Source organism: Octopus bimaculoides, chromosome 3 (assembly GCF_046866305.1).
Source record: "Octopus bimaculoides isolate indiv1 chromosome 3, ASM4686630v1, whole genome shotgun sequence".
NCBI lineage: Eukaryota > Metazoa > Mollusca > Cephalopoda > Octopoda > Octopodidae > Octopus > Octopus bimaculoides.
Window position 1 is genome coordinate 165,233,383 of NC_142930.1, and position 21,832 is coordinate 165,255,214.

Genomic DNA, 21,832 nt, shown 5'->3' on the forward strand with positions numbered 1-21,832 from the left:
TGGTGCCAATTCAAGAATGGAATGTGGAAAAAAAAAAAACAGCCAATTTTATGAATAAACCATATGTTAGAACATTTCGAAGACAATTTACACGCGAAACGATGACAATTACTAAAAGACAAGAATGAATGAAGATTGCTTTTTTTTTTTTCTTCCTCTTCGTTGTTAGTTTTTTATAAATAAACTGTACGGAGCATTTTAATAAATGAATCTAATCGAGATATCTTAATATAAAACGATAGAAACTGAAGCTAGAACTACGCAGTTCAATATCGGAAGATCCCATGTTGCAGGTTGTAAGCAACAGGACTACTGCAAAATATGATTACAGCTGGTAAAAACACAATAACACAGGTAAGCATTAACAAAAATAAATCAATAATTTGATAAAAAAAAACTATGCTTTTATAGAGTAAGCATTAAAACTGTTTATTTTAACGACACATCTATAAATCTTAAGTACGTATTTATTGAGCAGCTTAAGTGATTCTGAAGCATATTTCTGAATTAAGAGCAGTAGCTATGACAGACCACCCTTTTAGAGAATTTTAATAGATTTTCTAGTGGTCAGGATCGAAAATATCTGAGTCTTTAACGGTATAAAGTAAGTGTGTGTGTGTGTATATATATATATATATATATATATATATATATATATATATACATGCCTTTGGGTTGTGAAATTGCGAATCAGCCACCTATATTTTATATATATATATTATATATATATATATACACACACGAGCATTTAAATGCAAAGACAATAATTGTCAACAGCAATGAGCCCCAAAGATGGATATTAAAAGATGAAGAACAAAGTTATCTAATAATCATTTTAATAGCAAATAATTTGTAAATATTTCTATGATTTACCAACTTAAAAGCACTGATTATTATTATTATTATTATTATTATTATTTAAAACGGTTATTTATAATTGATCATGCAAAAATGAGTAATACAGAGATGACCTACTGAAAAAAAAAAAAGAAAAAAAACCTATCAAATTTCAAAATAAAACAACCGACTTTAAATCAATTATTTTTAAAGTATAAATATTTTCCAGCCACCCACTTTCTGGGTGCAACCTCGGTATTGTTGTTTGTTGAAGACAGACCACTTACAATCAGCTTGTTGAATGTGGTGACTGGAGTGGGAAAGACTTCAGCTGAAATACTATCAATGTTTAAAGAACAAGCGCAGCCAAATCTTAATGTATGTGTGCGTGTATATATATATATATCTCATTGCACTTTCTTTTTTCCTCTACACGTGATAAATGAAGGCAGGGTACAAGATGCAACGAATGCAAAGATATAAAAAGGCCTGACCCCAAACGGAAGTGTGACAAACAGCTGGCTTACTTTTATACTTATAAGCTGACATCTAAAAGGCATAAAACTATATATGCACACAATTATATATAAATGTCTGCGCATACATACATACCCACTGTATACTCATAAGCTGTCATCTCAACAATAAACAATCTTATTCGATATATGTATACACACACACAGACATATGTGTATATACATATATATATATATATATATATTTATATATATATATATGCACACACACACACAATTTATATATTATCGTTTAAAATAGCATCAAACTATCTCCTCCACCTCAGATTTCTGTGAATATAATTTTCTCATATTAAAAAGAGAAAAAACAAATCTTGCAGTTAAAACTGACATAGCTGGATTCACTAGGATGGAATGATAATAATAATAATTATAGCAAGCTAACATCTTTCGCATATTAATTCCTTTCATAAATTATGACATAATAAAGGAATCAGTGAGTAATAAGTTAGAGCAGTTATTTTGTGGAGATAATATTTTCCAGGGTTCCTTCCTGTTAAGATAGCTTTAGGTGTGGGTTTAACAAAAAAAGAAAAGATGACATCAAAATGATGGGCTTAAAATAGAGGAATACAGCAAAAAGAAAGCGAAATAATGCTATGCTAATGAAATAGGACTCTTAGAGTGTTAATTGATGGATTTACATGGGGATGATAATAAATATAAATAAGTGTAACGGGACAGAAAAATAAAGTTGTGAGAAGGAAAATATGATTTAATAGGAATGGCAAACTGGGCGAGTAGCCATCCCATCAGACGGAGTACTGGGAAGAGATTTAGACGTATAACAAACAGCAAAGTAAAAACGGTGGATAAAGCATTAAGAGAAGCTTTCGAGAAGATATTAAAACGATGTACTGACCATAAATTTTGGGCTTCTCCAGCCTCCAGACCGGCTAAAGGGTCGGTCTCTCCTCTTCGATCACCGATCGGCGCCATATTGACCTGCATAGTGCCCGGATTACGAAAGAGTTGCGCATGCGTCCTAACAAATAATGGCAATTAATTTATTTATGACTCATAGCTGACGTCATGAGAGGTAACTTTGACTGACACTGTCAAAGCAGCCAGTTTGCTTCTCTTTCCTTTATAAAACACCATGTTTTCGATAACCAACCATTAAAAAAAAAACTTCTAACGATAACAATTAGTTTCGTTTCGATACGAGACGGCAGATATTCGTTTGGAAGAACTATTTATCGGTAACTAAGTAACTTTTTTTTTTTCAATGTCGTGGCCAGTTACCCAGCATCCAGTGCGACAACACACCGAACTCCCACTTCCTTCTCTTGCCAACATGTCAATTAGCATCAATATTTATTACAGAGACTTGCTAAATGTTGTCACAATCTGATATAGCTGTGCGGCTGCTGGTGTTTCGTAACTGAGGTAATGTCCATTCATTGAACACCTCTCAACTGAACGTATCTATATACATATATATATATATTGTGCAGCTTACTGTCAGAGTAGCTGGAGCTTTATCACCTGTCATCCTCATCACCGCCCTCTCTGAAGGCCTTTACTTCATGTCTCACATATGTGTATGTGCTTAAATATATATGTGTATGCATGTGTGCTTATATATGTGTGTATGTACGTATATCTGTGTATTTATATATGTACATGTGGGTGTGTGCATGTGTTTATATATACATGTCAATATATACATATGTATGCATGTTTATATACCCACATATATATATATATATATGGAAAAAGTAAAAAATAGGTACACCACCGGTTTTCGCCGTAACAAAAACCCTAAAATTAACTCTAACCCTAACCACCCCGTGTACGTATTCTTTACCTTCGCCCATATATGTATGTATATATATATATATATATATATATATATATATATATATAATTGCATGTGTGTATTATATACTACTTTATTACTTCGTAGTTGTGTTGTGGAAGAAGTTCGATAGTTTCCAAGGGAAGCTTGGAATATTCTTTTCTCTAAACGGAATTGATAAATAACACTCGATTAATCGTCTTGTGTTATACTTCATAAAAAAAAAAAGTAACAAAACAACTCTGTGTGTGTGAAATGTCAATCTGTACTTATCAACATGCACCACTATAACAGATGAAGGGCCTCGTAGGTGTCTTGTTAGAAATAGCAGCTAAATCGCTTTCAAATCATGAGAAAAAGAATGCCATGTGGATACATCATTAGAACATAAATTCACTATCTCAAAGTAAGTTGAGATTGTTATGTTTTGAACGTCTTTGATTAATACTTGTTGAATCAGGTCTGACCGAGGGTTAGACGTCTACATCAACAAACACTTTAATTTTATGCTGATACTGGTGTGGGACGAAACCCCAACCTGCATATTTAAAATTATTAAACAGGACTATACACCCTCAAAAGTTTACAAAAAAAATTAACGAGTGACTGTGTGGTAAGAAGCTTGCTTCCCAACTACGTGGTTCCGAGTTCAGTCCCACTACATGGCATCTTGAGTACGTGCCTTCCACTATAGCCTCGGGCCGACAAAAGCCTTGTGAGTAGATTTGGTAGACGGAAACTGAAAGAAGCCCCTCGTGTATATATGTATGTATTTGTGTGTCTGTCGTTGTTCCCCCCACCATCGCTTGACAACCGATGCTAGTGTGTTTGCGTCCCCTTAACTTCGTGGTTCGGCAAAAATGACCAATAGAATAAGGGTACTACTAAAGTAGCGCGCAGTCGCTCGTCCGCGCTAGCTAGTCGTGAGTGGTCGATCCTAACCCTAACCCTAAACACGTATTCATTTGCACACGCGGGTTAGGGTTAGGGACAGGGTTAGGGTTAGGGTTAGGATCGACCACTCAAGACTAGCTAGCGCGACTGCGCGTTCGGGTCCGCGCTGCTTTAGTAGTACCTAGAATAAGTACTAGGCTTACAAAGAATAAGTCATGGAGGTCGATTTGTTCGACGAAAGGTGGTGCTCCAGCATGGCCAAAGTCAAATTACTGAAACAAGTAAAAGAAGTTATTGAATGAAAATGAAAGCTCAACAGTAATGCTAGTTGATTAGCAGGATGTGCTGCAGTATTAGTTCCAGCACTTTCCGTCCTAAGTTCAAATCCTGCTGAGGTCAACTCTGCCTTTCCTTTTCCCATTCCCGGGCTATATAGTGCAAAGTACCTGTCAGGTGCCTAAATTAGTAACCATTATTTCGCTCGGAAAATGTCGACGAACTAATCAGCTTTGCGTTTTAATTAAAGCATTTTAATGAAAGGAGACATCGGGCGGTTCTATGTACCCACAAAAACGACGTTGATCATTGAGTAGCGCTGATAGAAATTACAACTGTATAAACGGTGGAGTGTCGGTAAGAATATTTAGGGCGTAAACTACATTATCTTGACATATTTCATAAAATTTAATATCACACTCGGGACGAACTTTTGGAATGGTATCACTGCCTCGGGGAGAAGGAAAAAGTCAAGGAATTAGGTTGTTGTTTCCTTTCGCGAAAGAATTTTTTGCCTTCAGAATATATTTTTGATATTTTCTCCCATCCAACTACCATGCCCTTCAGTTTTTCAGTTTATTTGGCTTGCAAGGTTCTTGAGGTGAACTTGTGTTGAAACATATTTTGTTGTACCTTGGGATGGTCATGAAGCTTAACTGATTGATTAATTGACCGAACGATTAATAAAAAAAAATCGATTAGTTAATTCGTTAGATGTTAACGAATTGACTAATAAAGAAGTGAAATAGAACCAGCACGTTTATTATTGGCATAATGACCCTCCCAAGATTCAACAAAATTTGTCAATTCAGTTAATCAAATAATTTTTGTTTTACTTAACATGTTTGCCTAGGTGACGCTCTCTCTCTTCATCCATCTATCTATCTATCTATCTATCTATCTATTTGTTTATCTATCTATCTATTTGTCTGTGTGTATCTATCTATCTGCCTGCGTAGGTGCTCCACCTGCTAAAACTAGAGGCTAAATGTCCTTCAAACTACGCTCTACTGTCATATGATACATTAGGTAATTCTGTCCCAGGGACATACTGGAAAAAATCTGTATGATTTTGGTTTGAATGCCTTTAGTCATTATTTGGTGAATTAGAGCTGACCTGGGTGTAAAAAATAACCACATAGGATAAACGACAAAATGAAATAAGGAAACAAAGAGAGGTGGAACGTTAAAGTCCTTCAAATCTGTTTCTATTCTCTCTTTCTCTCCCTCCCTCTCTTCCCTCCTCTCTCCATCCCTCTCACACTCCTCCCCACTCTCTCCCTCTCTCTCTGCAAATATTTAAAATATCATTTTACCCCTCAGTGACATTGGGACCGATTACTGAGATTGTTATTGTTCAGCTCTAGGTCAACTCTAGTCGAACACACCTATAATCAAGGGCGTTCCAGTCATGAGTGACCCTCTTAGACTTGCAGCATGTAATATGTCCTTTTGTTATTTAGGGTAATAGGGTACGGTTTAAGATATATTTGGTTGCTATTTCTAGTCGCTCGAGCGACCATGTAGAGACTCTGGTTAATTAAAAGTAAATAAATTTATTGCCCTATGGACCGTAGGTGAAATTTAACGTCGAGGACCGCTCCAGGCCATTTCGGGGAATAGATAGAAATAAATGCTAAATACCAAAACATGCACGTAAACACATACATATACTTACATAAATATACATGCGTACACAGACATAAACACATACACAATCAAAAATACATAAACACAAGCGATTAAACTGAAAAAAAAAATTAAATAAATAATTTTTACGGAAATTGACGAACAAATACTCTCAGTTTTAATTGACTTTTTCCGAAAGATCGCTGTGACAGTTGATAATCCTTTCTACTATAGGCTTGTGCCTATACTCTCTTTACTCTTTTACCTGTTTCAGTCATTTGACTGCGGCCATGCTGGAGCACCGCCTTTTAGTCGAGCAAATCGACCCCAGGACTTATTCATTGGAAGCCTAGTAATTATTCTATCGGTTACTTTTGCCGAACCGCTAATGTTACGGGGGACGTAAACACACCAGCATCGATTGTCAAGCGATGTTGGGGGGGACAAACACAAATATATACACACACACACACACATATATATACGATGGGCTTTTTTCAGTTTCCGTCTACCAAATTCACTCATAAGGCTTTGGTTGGCCCGAGGCTATAGTAGAAGACACTTGCCCAAGGTGCCACGCAGTGCGACTGAACCCGGAACCATGTGGTTGATAAGCAAGCTACTTACCACACAGCCACTCCTGCGCCTGAAGAATTTTTTTTTTTTTTTGGAGGGGAGGTTTCAAGTCGATTACATCGATCCCTAGTATTCAACTGGTACTTAATTTATCGTCCCCAAAAGGATGACAGGCAAAGTCGACGATTAGTTCATAATGACGACTTAATTTGACATTAAACTTATGTGGGAGGAGGGGAATCCTATTTTATCCAATATCTTTAAATAAAATAATGAAACAAAAACAGATCCATTAAATCGACGATTTAATTGGAAATTTCTTGTGGTCTTTTATCGTGTGTCCTTTTTTTTTAAAGTTTTAATGCACCTGAGCACTGTATACAACAATTTCATAATCATAAAAATTTTTTTTTTTTTAACCTCGGACTTTTTTTTTTTCTTCCGGAGTTCTCACTTCATACTTCGAATGACATGAGGCTTGATATGTCTCGTATATTCTGTATATAAATCAGATGGAAACGTGTCCGGTTGGAAGGAAATCGTAAGAGATATTTACAAATGTCAATATTTACAATTTACGAGTATACTTATGTAAAAACAGTTTAATTCCTGTTCACATCGACACAGAGAATTAAAAGCCAAACAGTGAGTCAAATAGCTTTCTTTCTTTGTTTTCTCTTGTTCTTCTGTTTGTGCTGATATATTATTTTCTCTTAGCATATATGCATATCATTTATATATATAGCTACCAAGCTCGTTAATTTATTAAGGTCTGTGTGAAAGAGAGACAGAGAGAGAGACCTTTCTCTATTCTAAACTCTTTCCCGTGTTCTGTTTAAAATGCAACCCAAAACCAGCTAAAGCGTCTTCACTTCTCAATAACAACGTATATGTACATATAATAATAATAATAATAATAATAGTTTTGGTATTCTTGTAGAAGAGAATCGGAAATTGCTTAGCACTTAAGAATAACCGTCATTTCTTCGGATGTGTTTGTTAAATAAAGATTCTGCAAAAATAGCAGGGAGGGGCAATGGAAACTTCCTCCTCTCCCTCTTTCTGTAATTTTTCAGTTTTGACTTTCTTTTGAAAAAATGTTTCCAAATTTATGCTTTAAACATCTGAGAATATGATTCCTCAGATTGTGTCTAAAAACATGAATCAAAAAAAAGTTTTCGCATAACTGAAGAATTACATGAAAGATAGGGCAACAAATCTCCCCCATTCCCCTCATTCTTTCCCCCCCCCCCCAGAATCATACTCTACGATGCTTAAAGCAACCAAATAAATTACAGTTTTTGGTGCACGAGATAATTCCCGACGCTATTCTTCAGAAATACCAATATTTTAATTTTAATATTTTATAAGTGACTGAAAAAAAGAAAAAAACAGTCCATAGCTGAATTTTTGTGACTTTTTTCTTGTTTTTAACATCGCAATTTTATCTGCGACGAAGTTTCGACTTCCTCCACATAGTCGCTCGACCTGCAAGAAATAGCAACCAAATTAACGTTCTTCGAGTTTGTCTCTACTTTGTCAACCAACTTATAATTATGTTTGTGCGGTTGATGAAGATTCTTACGGTATCTCAGCCTAGAATAAGGAGATATATATATATACATATATATAATATAATATAATATAATCTTTGCTAAAGGGTGGATATTTTAGTTTGTGATTAAATCTTATCTTTTACTTGTTTCAGTCATTCGACTGTGGCCATGCTGGGGCACCACCTTAAAGAATTTTCGTCTATCAAATCGATCCTAGTACTTATTTTTTTTAAAGCAGGAGTGGCTGTGTGGTAAGTAGCTTGCTTACCAACCACATGGTTCCGGGTTCAGTCCCACTGCGTGGCACCTTGGGCTAGTGTCTTCTACTATAGCCTTGGACCGACCAAAGCCTTATGAGTGGATCTGGTAGACGGAAATTGAAAGAAGCCTGTCGTATATATATATATGTGTGTGTCTGTGTTTGTCCCCCCCCCCCGCCACCATCGCTTGACAATCGATGCTGGTGTGTTTGTGTCCCTGCAAAAGAGACCGATGGAATAAGTAATAGGCTTACAAAGAATAAGTCCTGGGGTCGATTTGTTCGACTAAAAGCGGTGCTCCAGCATGGCTGGTGGTGGTGGTGGTGGTTAACAAACGAACACATACATACATACATGTAATGTATGCGCCTACCTATTAAGGCTTTAGGACTGAAGAAATTAGTTATTGCAATGGTAACATTATTTCCCTAACTAAGCACAGGGAGGGACCTGTGACCTCTAGGCATGGAACTGAAGGAAATTGAAACTGCAATTGTAACATTTTTTTCTATCTAAGCACAGGGACTTGAGGCCCCCAAAATCTTTTTCTTTCCAGGAGCTAAAAACATTCCTCCAACCTTCCTCCCAGTTCTACAAGTTCAGAGCTGGCACAGTCAATGGTGACACTATGGAAGGTAGGTCTAGAGAGATAGTTGAGGTGCTTGAGCAGAGACATGTAGATGTGTGCTGTGTTCAAGAGATACAATGGAGGGGATCCTCAGCTTGACTGCTTATAGGGGAAAGTGCATAGGTACAAATTTTTCTGGGAAGACAACAATGAAAACCTAGGTGGCATAGGCATTCTACTAGCAGAGAAATGGGTGGTCCGTCCAGAAACACAGCTGGGATGCTCAAAATATCCAGTAAGGGAGGATATGGGCTGGTCACCTGCATATTTAATCAGGTCATTCAGGAAGGTATAATACCCAGTGACTGGTGTAGAGGCATAATTCTTATGTATTACAAGGGTAAAGGTGATACAATAGATAGAAGCAATTATAGAGGCTTCAAACTCCTGGAGCAGGTGATGAAAATTTGGGAGAGAGTTACTGGCCAATGAATTAGGAGCAGAATTAGACTGGATGAAATGCAGTTTGGCTTTGTCTGGACAAGAAGCACTACTGATGCTATTTTCATAGTCAGGCAACTGCAAGAGAAATACTTAGCTAAGAATAAACCATTATATATGGCATTTGTTGGTCTAGAGAAAGCCTTCGATAGAGTGCCCTACTGTGTGATATGATGGGCTCTGAGGAGGCTAGGGATAGATGAGTGGCTGGTGGATGATGTACAGGCTATGTACAAAGACGCAGTCAGTCAGGTGAGAGTTAACAGTTAACCACGAGTACAGCGAGGAAATTTGGTATACAGGTAGGGGTTCATCAAGCTCAGTCCTCAGTCCCCCCTTTTCATCACTGTCCTCCAGGCCATAACAGAGGAATTCAAGACCAGCATACCCTGGGAACCTCTATATGCTGATGATATTGCTCTCATAGCGGATTCCATATCAGAGCTAGATACAAAATTCCAGGTGTGGAAGCAAAACCTGGAATCTAAGGCCCTTAAGGTTAACTTAGCAAAAACTAAGGTTTTAGTAAGCAAGGAAACTGACAGGACTGTACCCACCTCAGGTAGGTGGCCCTGTTTGATTTGTTGGGAAGATGTAGGCAGGAACTTCATATGGTGTACCTAGTGTAAACTATGGACACACAAAAGGTGCAATGGAATAATAGGAAGGTTATCAGAGAACGTTGTGGAAGATGCACAGGACAGGATCCATTTAAACTAGAGAGACTCAGGAAATTGATTCCATCAAATGCCCTGGTAGCTCAATAGAGGTAGCAGATAATTTCTGCTGCCTAGGGGACCAAATTAGTTGTGGGTGAGGATGCACAGAGAGTGTGATAACTAGAATAAGAAGAGGATGGAGGAAGTTCAGAGAGCTAAAGGTTTCTCTCTCTGAATGATAGGAAGATTGTATTATGCATGTATACAGATAACAATTCTACATGGTAGTGAGACATGGGCCCTGAATGCAGAAGACATGCAAAGGTTGGAAAGGAATGAGGCTAGTATGCTAATATTCTGAGAGAGAAGTAAAACATAAAAGGAATTGGTTGCTGTGTGCAAGAGAGGAGACTGTGCTGGTTTGGTCATGTGATGTGGATGGATGCTGACAGCTCCATAAAGAAGTGCCGATCTCTCAAAGTGGATGAAACACGTGGAAGTGGGAGACCTAGGAAGATGTGATGAAGTACTGAAGAATGAACTCAGGATGCTGAACCTTTCAGGTGAGATGACAGGACTGAGATACCTGACACCTGGCTGTACTCAAGAAGACTTATACTCTGCAGCAGGGTGGTGTAATGCTCTCATGGTGGTGCCACATGAAAGTGCCCATGCAGTACCATATAAAAGAGCCTGTATAACATCACGTAAAAGGACCTGTGTGGCATCACATAAAAGGGCCTGTACAACATCATGTAAGAGCACCCAACACACTCTATAAAGTGGTTGGTGTTAGGAAGGGCATCCAGCCATAGAACCCATGCCAAATCAGACTGGAGCTTGCCAGGTCTGGTCACACCATCCAATCCATGGACAATGAACATCAAATGATGACGATGATATATACATGATGAAACTGAACCCAGAACTATGTAGCTGGGAAACAAACTTCTTACCACACAGCCGCACCTGTAACAATGTAGACTTCATTTTAGTCCTGTATTCAATGATTCTGTGTCAAATCTCTGAAGTAAAGTGGTTATATGGGATTGTTTTTGCTGTTTGTCCTTAGACTCATTGAAAGGTTCAGCTTTCTGAGGTCATCCTTCAGTACTTTGTCCCATGTCTTCCTGGGTCCATCCACTTCAAGAGATCAGACTTCTTTATGGAGCTGTCAGCATCCATCTGCATCACATGACCAAACCAGTGCAGTCTCCTCTCTTGCACACAGCAACAAATTCCTCTTATACCTAACTTCTCTCTCAATATGCCAGCCCTCTGTCGAACATGTACACTTACATTACACATCCAGCAGAGCATACTAGCCTCATTCCTTTCCAACCTTTGCATGTCTTCTGCATTCAGGGCCCATGTCTCACTACCATGTAGAATTGTTATCTGTATACATGCATCATACAATCTTCCTTTCACTTGGACAGAGAAACCTTTTGTAGCCAACAGAAGTAACAGGTCTCTGAATTTCTTCCATCCTATTCTTATATTCTAGCTATCACACTCTCCGTGCATCCTCCCCCACTACTAATTTGGATAGCAGAAATTATCTGCTACCTCTAATGAGCCACCAGGGCAGTTGAGAGAATCAAGTTTTTCTTTTTTTTTCTTATCTTTTTCTTTTGTAAAAACTTGTATTATGGAAGAATCAAGACTATTGTTTAGGATTTTGGTCTTGTACTATTCATATATCATTTACATGTGTGTTATATATGTAATAAAAATCTTTAAATAATTTTCTTCGTCCTGTAAGGAGAAATAAAAGCGAAATCCAGGCAACTAGTATACAAAATCTCTCAAAAGTACTTGAAACCAAAATCGACGACCAAGGGAGATAACTCCAAAACATTTCTCAAATAAATTTTAGATTTGGCCGTTCATAACAATTGAAGGTTGTATAGCTTATCTTAAATTGGTGTTTCGCTACAATGTATTAAAACCTTCGACCAAGTATACAGGGTCAGCCTGAAATCTAAATCTATCATATATTGTTCTATAGTGCATTATTACTATAACTAGTCTAATATAGTAGGCCCCTTTCTCGATTAACCCGGTCTCTCTCTCTCTCTCTCTCTCTCTCTACATATATACATATATATATAAATAATTATAATAATATGACAACAAAAGAATGAATGAGACCTCGATGTGTATACACATACATGCATACACATACACACACACACATATATATATATATATATATACTATTAAACCTTGGGAGAGGCATTAATAATAATATGTCAACAAAAGAATGAATGAGACCTCGATATTGTGTAATCAGACGAATTTATCTATTAATATAATATGTGACAATTAGTTGGTTGTCACAATAAAACTCAGAGTTTCGGATGCGGGGCTAAAGTCTGGGATGAGATGCCGGAGCAGACTTCAGCCCCGGCATCCGACACTGAGTTTTATTATGACAACCAACTAATTGTCACATTATATATATATATATATATATATATATATATATATATATATATATATATATATATATATATATATAAATATGTAAGGGACGACCGTGCGAACTCAAAAAGGAGAAATGGTGACGAATGGAAAAACAGAGGACTCCTTTTATTTAAACGCGTCACACGGTCGAACATACAATATATATATCATTGGATGATATACATGATATGTTATGCGACGATAACATAGATGACCAGTAATGAAAGACCACAACCGTATAAGATGAATAACAGAGATATTTATTGTAGCGTTAAAGATGTATGTCTGTGTGAGAGTGTGAATGCGACATATAAGAACATAATCAAAGACAGGCCGTCATACAAAGAAAAGTGTGTATGTGAGTGATACATGTGTGTATGAGTGTTTACAGCAGATAGAAAGAGTCAATAACACGTGAGCAATTATACCAGATCGTTAGTACACTATAGGAAAAGTTCTGTATGTGAAAGTGAGGAAAGGCTGAGTGTGGCAGAGCTTATCACTAGTTGTGTTTTGGCGTCGATGCCAGGGCCTTGATTCTTGTTATACAGATGTTCATCGATGGCTGAGAATTTCTTGTCTGTTTAAGAACTCTTGTCTGTTTATTTACCGTGGTGAAGCTGAGTCACCTAACAGAATCGAAGAGAGAGATGTGCCGCGGTAGTTTGGTGTGGTGTACATAGTAAGTCGTGTTGACGCTGGTGGAGATTGATGCTCGGTAGTAGTAATCGTAGAATCGTGTTGGTCATGACGATGATGCTGGATAGTAGTCGTAGACTCTTGTTGCTGATGTGGCGACGGCGGTGGTCATCGTTGGCTGGACGAAGCTGTTGAAGTGGTCGCTGGAACTGCTGCTGCTGTCGTGTGGTACACGGAACAGTTCTCAAAGAGAAACTGGACCGAGACAAATTTGGTTGCCGAGTTAAAGCTGTTTATAACAAACTATTGGCTCACCAGATGGTAGAAATATACTCTATCACGTGACCTTATTAGGGGCCGTGATTGGTCAGTTTGCGTTCTGGCGGGAAAGGTTCGAAGAAGTAGCCGATTCGAATAATAATCAGTCACGTGATGACAAGGAATGGGTTCTCTACTACGCTCGCATTTATTTATATTTAAATGAGAAGATTGTATGTAATGGCGATAGTAGTTTTGTATCTAGTGACGATAGGTAGTTTCACTACATATATATATAAACAATTGCAACGAGGAAGGTTTTTATAAGCCATTTAAGAAACACACAAAAACTGTTAGATTCACTTCAACATTTAAATTTAATTTGCCAAAATATTTTCGTCGCTTTGAGACCACAACCTGTTCACTGTCAAGATTCCGTGGTGTTTCTTAAATGGCTTATAAACTACCTTCCACGCTGCAATTGTTTTCTTCCAGCACACGATCTCAGATCAGGTCGCTTGTTATGCAAGTACATCTCCGTAGTATATATATATATATATATATATATATATATATATATATACATATACTATCATGAAGTCTGCATTTTGCGATCTCTTGCAGCTTCAGCTCTTCTGACTGCATTTTTAAACTTCGTGACTCAATGTGTGTGCTTGTGCAAGTGTCTGTGTGGTAAGTAGCTTGCTTACCAACCATATGGTTCTGGGTTCATTCCCACTGCGTGGCACCTTGGGCAAGTGTCTTCTACTATAGCCTCGGACCGACCAAAGCCTTGTGAGTGGATTTGGTAGACGGAAACTGAAAGAAGCCCGTCGTGTATATGTATATATATATGTGTGTGTCTGTTTGTCCCCCCCCCCCCCAGCATCGCTTGACAACCGATGGTGGTGTGTTTACATCACCGTAACTTAGCGGTTCGGCAAAAGAGACCGATAGAATAAGTACTAGGCTTCCAAAGAATAAGTCCTGAGGTCGATTTGCTCGACTAAAGGCGGTGCTCCAGCATGGCCGCAGTTAAAAATGACTGAAACAAATAAAAGAGTATGTACGTAAAACAATGACCTCCGTTACAAAACGAAAGGGACCACATCAAAACGACGTGCTACATTCGCCTAATTTACAAAGAAATCATCACTTTACATTAGTAACTACTACTTGGAATAACTACACAACTGTGCCTCGCTCCGAATTTATTTTCTGATAACTTTCTGAAAAATGTTTTAAATGAAATTTTCTGCAAAGACCTTTCAGATGATGTAGATTACGATTATATCGGAATTTGCTGTGAAAATGTTTCGGGTGAGGGTGAGAAAAGAAATTGAGAGGAGTTTCGGAGAACTCACATATCTCTCGAATTTGTTTCCTAATATAATTACATGATATGGATTATATTTATAGTGACAAAAAAAAAAAAAAACCAACAACAACAAAAAACTGAGCATCATTCTATCTTTTCCATTCTAGAATCTGTTCAATGAAAGAAAATGAAAATGTCCTAGCCTTATGAAACACCCATGTGAACAAGTTCACCTCTGATAATATGGATTTGTTTTTATGAAATTTTCTACAACTACGCTTCAGTGTAGAATCCGAGGATCTTTGTGATTTGACGGGCAACACTTGTTTTCTTAACGAAACACTTTCAAACTTGGGACACTGGTAGAATGTGTCATATAAAACAACTTCTTCTCTTAACCTTCTTAACAAAAAATTGTACATCGCAAGTTATTTCATGTTAAAATTGTCGTATTTCTGTAATTTCAACCAATCACTGACGTCTATTCAGCTGAATACAGTTAGTGCTGTTCGGTGTTAAGTGTGTTATTCCCTGTTTAATTATATCATTATTCCCTAGTAAGGGTTTAGGGTTAGGGTTTTAGGGTTCGGGTTAGGGTTAGGGTTATGGTTATGGCAAAAATAATCATAACCCTAACCATAATCCTAAAACTAACCCTAACTCTAAAACCCGAACGCTAACCCTAAAACCCTAAAGCTAAAACCAGTACAAACGCACGAACGATGTCATAAATAACAGTGACAAACGAAATATATACCGCTGATAGTTGTTGTTGACAACGGATAGTTTTTGTTGACAAACAACGGCACTAATTTTATTCAAGGGAAAAAATCCCGTAACACCGTTGTTTACATTCCACGGCGTAATTTTTTCACCTCAGTAGACGTCAGTGATTGGTTGAAATTACCGAAATACGACAATTTTTAACGTGAAATAACTTCGAAAACAACATTTTTTATCTGTTCTATAACACAAAATATACAAGTATTCGAAGTTTGAAAGTGTTTCGGTACCAAAAACACTACATAAAAAAAATGTTGCCCGTCAAACCATGAAGATCGGAATCGGATTATATCGGATTTTTTCCAGGGGTGGGGAGAAGAGTTTCTGAACATTCACCCGAGACTGCTTTGTTTCCTCATAACTTTCATTTTTATTTGTATTTCTTAAATGAAATTTTGTACAGGTACCTTTCAGTGTGTAGATTACGATATTAAATATTCATTCAACAAATTCCAGAAAGGAGAGGGTGGAATAGTCCTCAAAAGTATTTTCTTTTTCAACTTAATTGAAATCTCCATCATCAAAACGTACGAGGAAACGAAGTCGAGGTGCGTGAAATAATCTACCACCCTCTGTTTTTTCACATTAAGCTCCGATAAAATATAAGGTAATTTTTCAGATTAACACCCGCACGATTACATAACCGTAACCCTAAAACCCTAAACCTAATTCTAATACTAACCCTGACCCTAAAACCGTAACCCTAATACTAACCCTAATCCTAACCCTAACACCCTAGTGAAAATCGTGCAGGTGTTAATCTGAAAAATTACCAAATATAATCGTAATATACACCATCTGAAAGGTATTTGTTGAAAATTTCATTCACCAAATACCCATTTATTCTAAACGTTACGTTGAAACAAGTCGGGATGGGGTACACTTGTGTAGTTATGCCTATTAATTGAACTAAGTTAATTACCGTTTTGTGAAATATTTCACAAGACGTTTTAGGAAATATTTCATAACGTTCAAAAAATTTTGTAGACATTAGGGCCTTTCACACGTCCAGTCAATAGTAAATTAAATGAGCCAATGAAGAATCCTGCGGTTACGAAAGCCTAAACTGACTTAATTACATTCTTATAGTATATTATTTTAACGAGATATTCAAGCATTCCAGCGCGACGTTTCTGCGTGAAGCCTTCCGTTTTTGCACCGGAGATTGCTGTTTGCGTACACATTCAATAACTTTAACAGTTGTGTGTGTGTTTGTTTGCCGTGTTCCGATCCCTTTCTACCCAAGACAACCGTTACTAAGGGGTATTATGATTGTTTAACCCAGGTCTGTCCTGGTCCGGATTGTAGATATCACCAATTTATTTTTCTCCCCAGACAGCAATTCTAAGACTGAATCATCAAGCCAGTATATCTTCCCTTTTCTGTGACGGTAAATTGTAATTTGAACGAAATGTAACTGTTATTTCTCGCTGCTTCGTCAGTTCTTAATAAAATAACGTGACCATGTTGGGTATTATTCTTTCATGTTAAATTAACTTCCGTCATCAATCTTTCTCTGTTTTTTTTTTGAGGGTGGGAGGGAAAACGAAGCATCTCAGTAATTAATGTGATTCACGAATCTATGTTAATGAGCTTTTTAAGAATAATTATATTAGTGAATTAATAGACGAAATTTTGTTAACGGCGAGCAATAACTCACCAGCTCTCTCAACTATCTCTCTCTCTCACACACACATTAACTCTCACTTTTGCACTTCCCCGCCCACACAAACTTTTTCTCCCTCGAACTTACCCACATTCATTAACTCTCTCTCTTTGCCACATTCATTATCTCTCTCTGTTTCTCACTATTTCTCACCCTCACTTACTCAGACACTTTCATTCATTCACCAATTCTCCCATTCTTCCTCTTACTCTCTGTCGCTAATTAACTTTCTCTCACCAATCACCTCTCTCATTCATTAACTTTCTTCTTCGTTACCTCTCTCATTCATTTGTCTCTCTTACTAATTCACTAACTCTCTTTCTCTCATTATCTCTCATTCTTTCTCGCTATTATTGTAGACTCAACTATTTACTGGGTGTTCGTGAACAAATCTTAAACATTAATTATTGTTATTCTTCTTGTTCTGGCAGGATCGTTAACACGCCGGACAAAATGCTTAGCAACATTTCGTCCATCTTTACATTCTGAGTTTAGATTTCAGGCGGAGGTAAAGAATACATCCCCCCCCCCCGGTTTTCGGCGTAACAAAAACCCTAAACCCTAACCCCTAACCGCCGGGTGTGCGTATTCTTTATCTTCGCCCAAGGCCGATAAAATAAGTACCAGTTGATCACTGGAGTCGAGGTAATCGACTTGTTCTCTCCCCTAAAACTGCTGGCCTTGTGCCAGAATTTGAAACCATTATTATTCTTATTGTTTTGATAGAATAGTTAGTATGCCGGGATCTTGTTCAAAACGGGGGCACCAGTATTTTCTTAACGAAACACTTTGAAACTTGGGACACTGGTAGAATGTGTCATATAAAACATCTTTTTCTCTTAGTCTTCTTAACAAAAAAACGTACATCGCAAGTTATTTCATGTTAAAGTTGTCGTATTTCTGTAATTTCAACCAATGACTGACGTCCATTCAGCCGTAAAAATTAAGTGCTGACTACGTAAACATACGATTCGCGGCGGTGATAAAATTATTATTTCCTTGTAAAAAAATGGCTGAAGTATATTGGCAGTAGCTAATAAACCTTTCTATTATAGGCACAAGGCATGGTTTTTGAGGGAAGGAGCAAGTCAATTAGGGTTAGGGTTAGGGAAAACGAACACACGTGTGTTGCCTCTGCAAATTGTCAGAAGTAATGGAGATTAAATACGCTTTACACCGCTTAGGAGTAACTGTAAACAGCTGAATACTTGTCAGTGATTGGTTGAAATTATCGAAATAAGACAATTTTTTACATGAAATTAATTTGAATACAAAATTTTTTTTCTGTTCTATAACACAAAATAGATAAGTATACGAAGTTTGAAAGTCTTTCGGTACCAAAAACACTACATAAAACATTAATGAAAACTGGTGCCCCCGTTTTGAACAAGATCCGTATGCCGGACAAAATGTTCAGCAACGTTTCGTCCGTCTTTACGTACTAGTTCAAATTTCGTCGACGTCGACTTCGTCTTTTATCCTTTCGCGGTCCATGAAATAAGTACCGCTCGAGCATTTGGGGTCGACTATCGCCCTCTTAAAATTCCAGTCCTTGTATAGACAGAAAAGGTTATTGTTTAGTCGGCAGCGAGCTGTCAAAAATCGTTTGTATGTCAGACGAAATGCTTCGCAAATTTACTTCCAGCTTTACGTTCTGAATTCTGTTTGCCATATTCAAATTTTGGCACAAGGCCAGCAATGTTGGGGAGAGATAAGTCAAATCAACCTCAATGCTCAGTTGGTGCTTATTTCATCGAAAAGACGGGAGATAACGTCGATTTCGACGACGTTTGAATTCAGAACGTTAAGCCGGAAAAAACGCAACAATACATTTTGTCCGGCATGTTAACGATTCTTTCAGCTTGTCGCCTTGTTATATATATATATAGGGTGCGAGAGGTCACAGATGTGTGACGTAAGATTTCCGGGCAATTGATATGAGTTAATAAAATAAGAACAGTAATAAACGAGTGAAGAAAAAATATATAGTGCATGTGTTTATTTGGAAAAAAAAAAAAAAAAATGACCGTCCCGAAATACAACAATAGCATAAAAATATCTTGCAATACTAAAGAGTAAATTTATTCATTAAAATCGCCATTGACTTCAACAACGGTCACCAAACGACTTCGGAATTTCCTGCAACTCTTCTGGATGGTCTCCTTGTTTAAGTTGGTGAATGCTGCCATAATCCTTGCCTTCAGTTCATATTTAGTGTTACAAAGAATTTTGTTGGTCTCTCGCTCAACTGCGCCCTACACATAATAATCAAGAGGGTTGCGGTCTGGGGAGTTAGGTGGCCTGATGTTAGGGGTGATGTGGTTGCAGAAATTGTCTGACAGCCATGACTGGGTTCGCATGCTTGCGTGACATGATGCAGAGTCCTGTTGCCAGACATGGAGTCTTCCAGCATCCACCCTCTTGACCCAGGGTAGCACTACTTCCTCCAGGCACTTGATGTAAGCCTCCGCGTTGAGTCTGAAGCTGTGTGGGAAGATGAATGGAGGCATAACGTCGCCATCACTAGTGATCACTCCGAACACCATGATGTTGACTGGATGTTTGATTTTTATCACTCTCAGTACATGTCCTCAGATTGACACCCAAATACTCTGAAATGTTCGTACTGGAGAATCCGGCGCGAATGCCAAGCAGTACAGCATGTCGTTTCCAAATTTCTGGCAGAGTGAGTTGCGTCATGGTGCTGTTTTTCTCACAGACAGTGCCCAACTGACCCTACCATACTGTGTAGTCGACAAAATCAAAAATAAATAATGCGCATGCGCGAAATTAAAAATATAAAATGGCGCCAATTTATCCATCGTACCCTGTATATATTCATTTATTTATTTGAGAAAGTTCAATGCCTGATCAGGCATTGAATTATTTCGATTGATAGCATCAGTTTTCAGAATCACTAGCGCCATTAGAATCCATATATCGGGGCCCATGTTAGTATCTGAAGGTTGAGAATTTTTTCTTCACTCCTGGAAGTATGCATTAATTATTTCAGCCTGGCTGTGTTTGTAGGTAGTTGAAAAGAATACTTTTAACAAAAAAAAAAAAAAAGAAATTAAAATGATAGCATTGTAGTTGCGGCTGGGCCCCCTTTAGTCTCCTGGCAACCAATATTTTTAGACCCTGTCCGCCACTGATCTCTTGTGTATCTTGGAACTGAAATGTGTGGTGGTGTTGGAAAGGTATCAATGAAATAAATATTCGTAATATACGGGGGTCAGTTCAGGCTACAAAATACTACATCATCACCACCATCTCATGCTTCCTAAAAACACACACACACACACAAAAAAAAAAACATAGATGTGGCTGTGTAGTAAGAAGCTTGTTTCCCAACGACATGATTCCGAGTTCAATCCCATTGCGTGGCACCTTAGGCAAGTGCCTTCTACTAAAACTTCGGTCTAACCAAAGCTTTGTGAGTGGATCTGGTAGACGGAAACTGAAAGAGCCTATCCTATATGTAACTTAGCGGTTCGGCAAAAACGGCTAACAGGCAAAATACCAGGCTTAAAAGAAAAATGAATACTTGGGGTTCGATTCGACTACAATTCTTTAAGATGGTGCTCCAGCATGGTCATAATCTAGTAACTGACTCGAGTAAAAGATAAGACACACACACACACACACACACATGATAGAGTGGATGACTAGTTAAGGCCATCACAGCACAGAGGTCTACTTGGACAGAAGTTCAAACCCAGTAAATATCCATAATAGTGTTTTTTTCTTCTTTTTTAACCCCAAAAGAGATGTGCAACCGTGTAAATTGACCCCGAAGTATTTAACTGGTAGTTATTTTATCGAACCCCGAGGGATAAAAGCATAAGAATTGACCGATTGTACACGTTCCACTGCTACAAATTGGCTTTCTGCCGAAGTCAAAAAGAAATGATTAATAATGTTATTGCTCCATCTTTCTGTCACTGAAGCCTCACAGTTATTTTCAGGTTGTTCTATTTTCTACCATTTTTGATTCTTGCTTGGCTTTCTTCGTTTGTTTGTAATTTAGGCTTTTATTATTATTATCATTTTATCATCATCATCATCATCATTATTATTTATTTATTCTACATCTTTCTCGTACTGCCACTTTCCTTTTACCTCTTCCTTTTACTCCACTTTCTCTCTCTCTCTCTCTCTCTCTCTCTCTCTGTTTGTCTGTCTCTTTCTTTGCTCTCTCCACTCCTTTCCACTCTTAGTTTCCTTATCTGGGACTGACTGATTGACTAATGGTCTAATGCTTAATGTTAATCACTCGTAGAGCAGAAGAGAGAGAGAGAGAGCGAGAGAGAGGGAGGGAATTAGTGTGTGTGAGAGAGAGATAGTGAAACTATTTACAACGGAGAGAGAGAGCGAGAGCTTGTTAATAAGTCTGCTCGCTTGCTGGTAGTATCAACAAGCTTGTTTGGGTCCGTATGTCACTCGAAGGTAGGAATTGTTGTTCTTTATATTTAAAAAGAAAAACAAGGATCAGCTTGTCTTTGACTCGGCAACATCATCACCGGTATTTGTTATATCTACACTTCCTGCTAATTGTCATTCCAAATAATCAATTAGATTAATTGTATTGTTAGTCTATCTCTTT

General features: G+C 37.7%; 2 protein-coding genes across 6 annotated transcripts in view; one reads left to right on the top strand and one right to left on the bottom strand.

The window, feature by feature from the left end:
- LOC106877363 (cytoplasmic dynein 1 light intermediate chain 2) overlaps positions 1-2,327 on the bottom strand; it is a 78,197-nt gene extending 75,870 nt beyond the window's left edge. The window contains exon 1 of the mRNA XM_014926251.3: positions 2,236-2,327. Coding sequence (XP_014781737.1) covers positions 2,236-2,324 — 89 coding nt within the window. The 5' untranslated portion in view covers positions 2,325-2,327. The remainder of the gene's footprint in view (positions 1-2,235) is intronic.
- Positions 269-21,832, top strand: part of LOC106877362 (uncharacterized) — a 78,631-nt gene continuing 57,067 nt past the window's right edge. The window contains exon 1 of one of the 5 annotated variants that reach the window (XM_014926249.3): positions 269-354. Coding sequence is in view for 1 of the 5 variants with exons in the window: in XM_014926247.3 (XP_014781733.2) it covers positions 21,663-21,675 (13 nt within the window). In the remaining 4 variants the exon portion in view is untranslated. Of the gene's footprint in view, positions 355-2,402; positions 2,763-6,972; positions 7,195-21,375; positions 21,676-21,832 lie in introns of those variants that run through there. The other 4 variants (XM_014926248.3, XM_089349978.1, XM_014926247.3 and 1 more) reach the window with 4 other exon arrangements.